The sequence below is a fragment of the Molothrus aeneus genome, chromosome 30, assembly GCF_037042795.1.
Source record: "Molothrus aeneus isolate 106 chromosome 30, BPBGC_Maene_1.0, whole genome shotgun sequence".
NCBI lineage: Eukaryota > Metazoa > Chordata > Aves > Passeriformes > Icteridae > Molothrus > Molothrus aeneus.
In genome coordinates this window covers 3,272,052-3,278,404 of record NC_089675.1, presented here as the reverse complement: position 1 = coordinate 3,278,404, position 6,353 = coordinate 3,272,052, and the positions used below count along the sequence as shown (strand labels likewise).

The 6,353-nt window shown below is 50.4% G+C and overlaps 1 protein-coding gene across 1 annotated transcript; it reads left to right on the top strand.

Moving 5' to 3' along the window:
* Positions 1 to 1,153: 1,153 nt before the first annotated feature.
* On the top strand, positions 1,154 to 5,909 carry LOC136567856 (keratin, type II cytoskeletal 6C-like). Its single transcript, XM_066567618.1, has 9 exons — positions 1,154 to 1,762; positions 2,387 to 2,601; positions 2,797 to 2,857; positions 3,162 to 3,257; positions 3,392 to 3,556; positions 4,446 to 4,571; positions 4,821 to 5,041; positions 5,427 to 5,461; positions 5,566 to 5,909. Exons 1-9 carry the CDS (start codon positions 1,154 to 1,156, stop codon positions 5,907 to 5,909), a joined length of 1,872 nt encoding a protein of 623 aa, XP_066423715.1.
* The last annotated feature ends 444 nt before the right edge of the window (positions 5,910 to 6,353 follow it).

Here is a 6,353-nt window from a genome sequence, read left to right as displayed (position 1 = left end):
TGGAATTCTGTGAGGGATCATAGTCTGAATCCACCCTCAGCTGGGGATCTGAACTGGATGATGCCGACAAACTCCTGCCTTTCTAAAATCTACATCTGACAAAGATATATTTACATATAAACACCAAAATAAGTCAAACGGCTGAAAAGCATGGTGATTCCTCCAAGCCCTGTGCTCTCCGGATTTTCACATCTCTATAAATGAGTTGAGCTCTATTAATTGCATTTAAATTGTTCCAGGGCATGTGATGTGGGAAGCAAAGTTTGGGATCCCTCCTCCCACTGAACTCCCGGGGCTGTGCCTCCATTTTTCTGCAAGTCCCACCATGGCAGCCGGTGCCTGGTGTCTCCTTATGGTCCTGAAGCTTTCAGAAAATCTTACACAGGTTTCCCGGATAGGGTATTTCCTCACCAGTGCTGAGATTATCTTGGCATGAAGACAGTGGGACATGCATTAGTCCAACAATAAATGAATTTCCAGTGCCAACACCGACGTCTCGTCACTGGTGAGGTTTTATTTATCAAAAAGGTGCAGAGCCTCATCAAAATGCAATTTGCTGAGCTCTGGCTGTAGATTGAGAAACTCAATTCTCCAAGCCAAAGGCAATTTTCCAAGTAAAAAGAAGGCTGAGGGTGTAACTTAGGTGTGTTTTGGGAATTGTGAAAGTCGGGCTACAACTTGGCATAAACCGCAATGCCTGCCTGCAATGGGGCTTTGGAGTGAGAGATTTAAAGATAAACACAAGCAGGGAAACAACCCCAGTGGATGAAAGGTGGAAAAAAATGCCTTGTATATCCCAGGGAGGCTCTTGCTGCTCCACAAGGTGTAGGATTCCTTAGTCATGGAGTGCTGGGAGCTCCATTTGGATCTTTTTTGCTTTTTCTCCTGCATTAGAGGGTGTGTTTCTGGGTAGGGTCAATGTTTGGCAAATTGGAGATGGAAATCTTTAGCCACGCCACGCTGATGAAGACAGGACCTGTCTCCTCCTTCACGCCCATGCAGACCCAGCCCACCTCCACAAACACATAAAAGGGAGCGTCTGCTGCCCTCCAGCCAGAGGGACTGACTTCCCTTCTTCCATCCACCTCCTCACCCACAACCCCATCGAGTTCCTCAGCTTCTCCATTCTTGGCTCTTTTGAGGATAACCAGCCATGTCTCGTCAGTCTGTCTGCAGGAGCTTCGGAGGGGGGAGCAGAAGGGGCTTTAGCTCCTGCTCTGCAATTGGCGGTGGCTTTGGAGGTGGTGGCCGGAGCAGGAGCAGCTACAGCTCGTACTCCGTGTCCAGGGGATTCGGAGGTGGAGGACGCTGCGGGGGCTTCGGCAGCCGGAGCCTCCACAACATGGGGGGCAGCGCCAGGATGTCCATGGGCGGGTGCTATGGTGGCGGGTACGGCAGCAGGATGGGCGGCTTTGGTGGGAGCTACGGGGGTCTCGGCAGCTTTGGGGGAGGAATGGGTGGAGGAGGAGGAGGAATGTGTGGCTTTGGAGGAATGGGTGGAGGAGGAATGGGTGGCTTTGGTGGTGGGATGGGTGGCTTTGGTGGTGGGATGGGTGGTGGAGGAATGGGTGGCTTTAGTGGCCCAGGCTTTGGCATGGGTGGACCTGGGAGAGGTGGTCCTGGGATTCAGCCAGTGCAGATTGACACGACCCTCCTACGCCCGGTCCACGTTGAGATTGATCCCCAGATCCAGCAAGTTAAAAACCAGGAGAAGGAGCAGATCAAGACCCTGAACAACCAGTTTGCCTCCTTCATTGACAAGGTGAGAGGGGGGGATTGTGCCTGATTAAGGCCAAAATTAGGAGGAACTTTACAGTTGCGCAGAAATGTCCTTCTGGAGCTAAATCCCAGCAGGCAGAGAAGATTGAGCAGAGCCTTTTCATTAAGGGAAGAGATGGGAATCTCTCCTCCACACAAGATCAAAGCCGTGTCTCCAGGGCTTTCATCTGTCCTGTTGCACCAAGCTCTACTCTGAGGTTACACTCTCAAGCAGGTTCAACACCTTCAACCTCCGCAGGTTTCGGGCACAGATTCTCCCTCCTCCACCACTCTCTGCCCAAACAACCTCCCATTTAAGTATTAATTTATATATTTTTCTCTTTCAAATCTCCAGGCTTTTAAATCTAGCCTGGATATCAGATTTCCACACTACCTGTGATGGGGACAGACTTGGAGTAAGGGCAATGTGTTTAAACTCCTTTGAGTAGAAAAATATTAGAAATTTCCTTCTTTTCCTGATTTTGCAGCTTAGGCACCAACAGAAAGTTTAAAAAAACAGAGTTTATTGGTTCTCTGATCACCACACAAATCTTTGTGAGTGATCCAAGAGATGTTTTGGTGGGAGCTGTTCCTGTATGATGGTGGGTCCTCTGTGTCTTGGCTGTAGGTCCGATTCCTGGAGCAGCAGAACAAGGTGCTCTCCACCAAGTGGGAGCTGCTCCAGCAGCAAGGGCCGTCAGGGCCCAGGAAGAACCTGGATGTGATCTTTGAGAACTACATCCAGAACCTGCGGAGGCAGCTGGAATCAATCCTGGCACAGCGGGGCCAGCTGGAATCGGAGCTGCAGAACATGCAGCAGTACGTCGAGGATTACAAAACCAAGTGAGTGCAGAGCCAGGAGCAGCTCAAGCAGCCTTTTGGTCACTTTAATTTTCCCCCACCGCTTTTTATGGTGATAGTGGAGATAGTTTTTCAGCCTAAATATTTTAATTTAGTGATTTTTTCCCTTTTAGTTTGTTTCTAATGGCCTTAGGCAGGAAAGTCCAGGAATACAATTTGCACTTTTCCTCTCCATAGGTATGAGGAAGAGATCAACCGGCGCACAACAGCCGAGAACGAGTTTGTGGTGCTGAAGAAGGTGAGTCACAGGCATCACAAAATAATCCCTCAATATTTCGCTTTACCTCTGCTTGAATGGGAATCGTGGAGTTTTTAAGATGTCCCAGCTGATATCTGGAACTCCTTATATTCAATTTGCATAAGTGGATGACACCATAACATTATTTATTTTTAATTATTTGCATATATGGTTACTGAATTATATATAAACATAATGATGTCCCAGTGAATAACATCAAACCCTCAGCACAGACAGCGATTCCCACAGGCCTGAAGGATTCCCAAGAGGAAAAATATTATTTTCTGTGGGGTCTTTCCTTTAGGATGTGGACAGTGCCTACATGACCAAAGTTGAGCTGGAAGCCAGGGTGGGAGCTCTGACAGATGAAATCAACTTCCTGAGGTGCATCTACGAGGAGGTAGGAGCTCTCTCTTCTCCTGGGGGGCTGAAATTTTCATCAGGTGTGTGGTGGCCAAGGACACTGAGGTTGGACGGGGTGTCTGGGTGGATTTAGGCTTGAGATGGTGCCTCTGACTCATGTATTGGTTGCAGGAGTTGTCCCAGATGCAGACGATCAGCCGGGATCTGTCCGTGGTGGTGTCCATGGACAACAACCGGCACCTGGACCTGGACAGCATCATCGAGGAGGTCCGGCGCCAGTACGAGCAGATCGCTCAGAACAGCCGGGCTGAGGCTGAGGCCTGGTACCAGAGCCAGGTGAGTCAGGGAGCAGTCGAGACTCCTGGGTGTGGCTGGGTTATTTACAATAATTTATGTCTGGGTGAGACACCTTTTTAAGCTAACGGGGCTGGAGCTTGTGGTGCAAGGAAGGTCCAGAGGGATTGAACTGCTTTTGAGGGATCTGACTCACTGTTCCCAATGCGTCCCAAACTCACCAAGGTGTGTGGCACAAACTGATGCCTTGGGAGGCTGCCTAGAACAGAGGCCAGACTGTTAAAGGAATAAAGTAGGTATTTATTAAAAAGGCCTTCAAACGATACACCTTGGGCAGTACAAGAGCCCAGCCAGGGCTACCAAGGTGGACCCAAGATGGACAACGGGTCATGAGTTTTCTCACTTTTACAGGTTTTGGTCCGTTTACATATTGAGGTTAATTGTCCAATTACAGCTTCAGGTTATGAAGTCCCATCCTTCCAGACTGTGCTCCTCAATTCGCTGTTATTTGTGCTTTTTGGGCCTGAAGCTTGGTTTTTGGGCTGGAAAAAGATTGTTTTGTCTTACTAAACTGTGAGGAGAACTTGCTAACACTTTTTATGAAGTTCAGAGTTATATACTAATGCAGTACAGAATCTGGACAATATGAACACTAAAACTTAAGGCACCTCTCAATAAAAATGGCCCAAAATGCACCTTAATGAGAAAATTCCAGCCCAAGTGACTTTTCAGAAGCAAAGAGATGCTTTATAGTGTCACTAAGATCCATTTCAAAGCTCAAACCCCATGACTGAGTCCCAGAGCCACCTTGACCACTGAGCTGGGCAGCTATCATCAGTGCAGTGGGTCCTCATAGTGTCACCTGAGCCTTGAAACTGGGGAGGCACCAGGAATGTGTCACTGAAGGGTTGTTCTCTCTTGGTGCCATCAGTACGAGCAGCTCCAGAGCACGGCTGGCCGGCACGGGGACAACCTCCGCAACACCAAGATTGAGATCCAGGAGCTGACCAGGAATGTCCAGAGGCTGCGGGCTGAGATTGAGAACGTGAAGAAGCAGGTAGGGATTCATTGATGTCTTAGGGATGAGATTGAGGACATGAAGAAAGGAAGGGGCTGGTTGGTGTCTCAGGGGAAGATGGCAGCAGGTTGCATCACAAAAGACCATGAGTGGGGCAGAAACCTTCTGTCACCCCAAGTTCACTTCATGCAGATGTTCATTTGCCTCCTGATTTCTCCTCTTGGGGGTCTGAGGACTGATCATTAGGGACAAAATGAGGTCTGAGAAAGCTCCCTTCATGCTCCCCAGAACCAACAGCTGCAGGCAGCCATTGCTGAGGCTGAGGAGAGGGGGGAGATGGCTCTCAAAGATGCCAGGTTGAAGCTGGAAGAGTTGGAGAGTGCCCTGCAGAAGGACAAGGAGGAGCTGGCTCGCCTGCTGAAGGAGTACCAGGAGCTTCTGAACATCAAGATCGCACTGGATGTTGAGATTGCCATGTACAGGAAGCTGCTGGAGGGGGAGGAGAACAGGTAAACAACTGAGCTCTCATTGGGTGCTGTGATCTACACCTGGAATATTAACTGAAATCCAAAACCAATTCTTTGGGCTAAAGGGTAAATGTTGTGCTTGATACTTTGTGGGATATTCTGGGGGTCAGAACCCTTAACTGGCTCCCTAGAGGTGGCAGAGCTGCTGCCCCATGTCTGCCACTGCTGAGTTTTTAATGGACCTCAAATCTGGAGAAACCTCATTGTAAAGAGGAATTGCCAACACCTTCTGTCCTCCAATCTTTTAGTGATTCCAAAGTGGTTTACGAGGGTGAACCAGGAAAATGATTGGACAGTCAAAACACAGTTTAAAGTTTTTACAACCCCTCTTTTATTAGGTAATTAAAATGTCCAATTTCCTTCACAGGCTGTGCAACGACAGCATGGCCAACGTCAACGTCTGTAAGTATCTGCCCTGGGGTCCTTCAGAAAAAGCATCAGACTGTTTTATCAGAGACAGAGCCTGTGACTGGGCAATGGGAGCATAACCTGTGCTTCTCTTCCAGCTGTGGTAGGCAGGACGACTGTCTCTGGAGGCAGAGGAGGCATGGGAGGAGGATTCGGAGGCAGCGGCATGGGAGGAGGATTCGGAGGCGGCAGCTGTGGAATGGGAGGAGGATTCGGAGGCGGCAGCGGCATGGGAGGAGGAATGGGAGGAGGCGGCATCTGCGGAGGAGGCAGCAGCTTTGGAGGAGGCAGCATGGGCGGCAGCTGTGGGATGGGGGGAGGAATGTACTCTGGTGGCTTCTCCTCTGGAAGCGGAAGGATGTGCGGCTCTGGCGGGGGATCCTCCTCCGTGCGGAGATGCGTCACCACCACCTCGGTCAAATCTTCGGGAGTGAGATTCTGAGCCCCGAAGGTTGACAAGGAAAGAAGCACCTCCTCTCTCCCCCTGGCAGCAGCCCAGCCTCCTGAAGCCCAGCTCTGGTGTCCTGCAATGGGATGAACTGTGTCCCTCTTGCCCAGCTTGTCCCAGATCCTGGTCCCACCCGGTGGTTTGGTGGCGATGCCGTGGGTGTCCCGGCACCGGGAGCTGCCCGGCAGGAGGGGCTGCCCTGCCTTCCTTGCTGTGTTGTACATTTCTTTTGGCAAATGTGTATAAAACTCCTCTTTCCTCCTCTCTCCTCCTGTTCTGTGTCCCTGGGGTGCTTCTGTGTGTGTCCATCCTGCTGTTCCCTTTGCAGGCCTTTGGGGTCAGAGTGGGTATGGGGCAAGTGGGACTCATCCCTTGGGGAGGGGGCATCTCAGGCAGTGGCTGGAGGGAGGACGTGGCCCAGGGTCGAGCTTCTGGGCA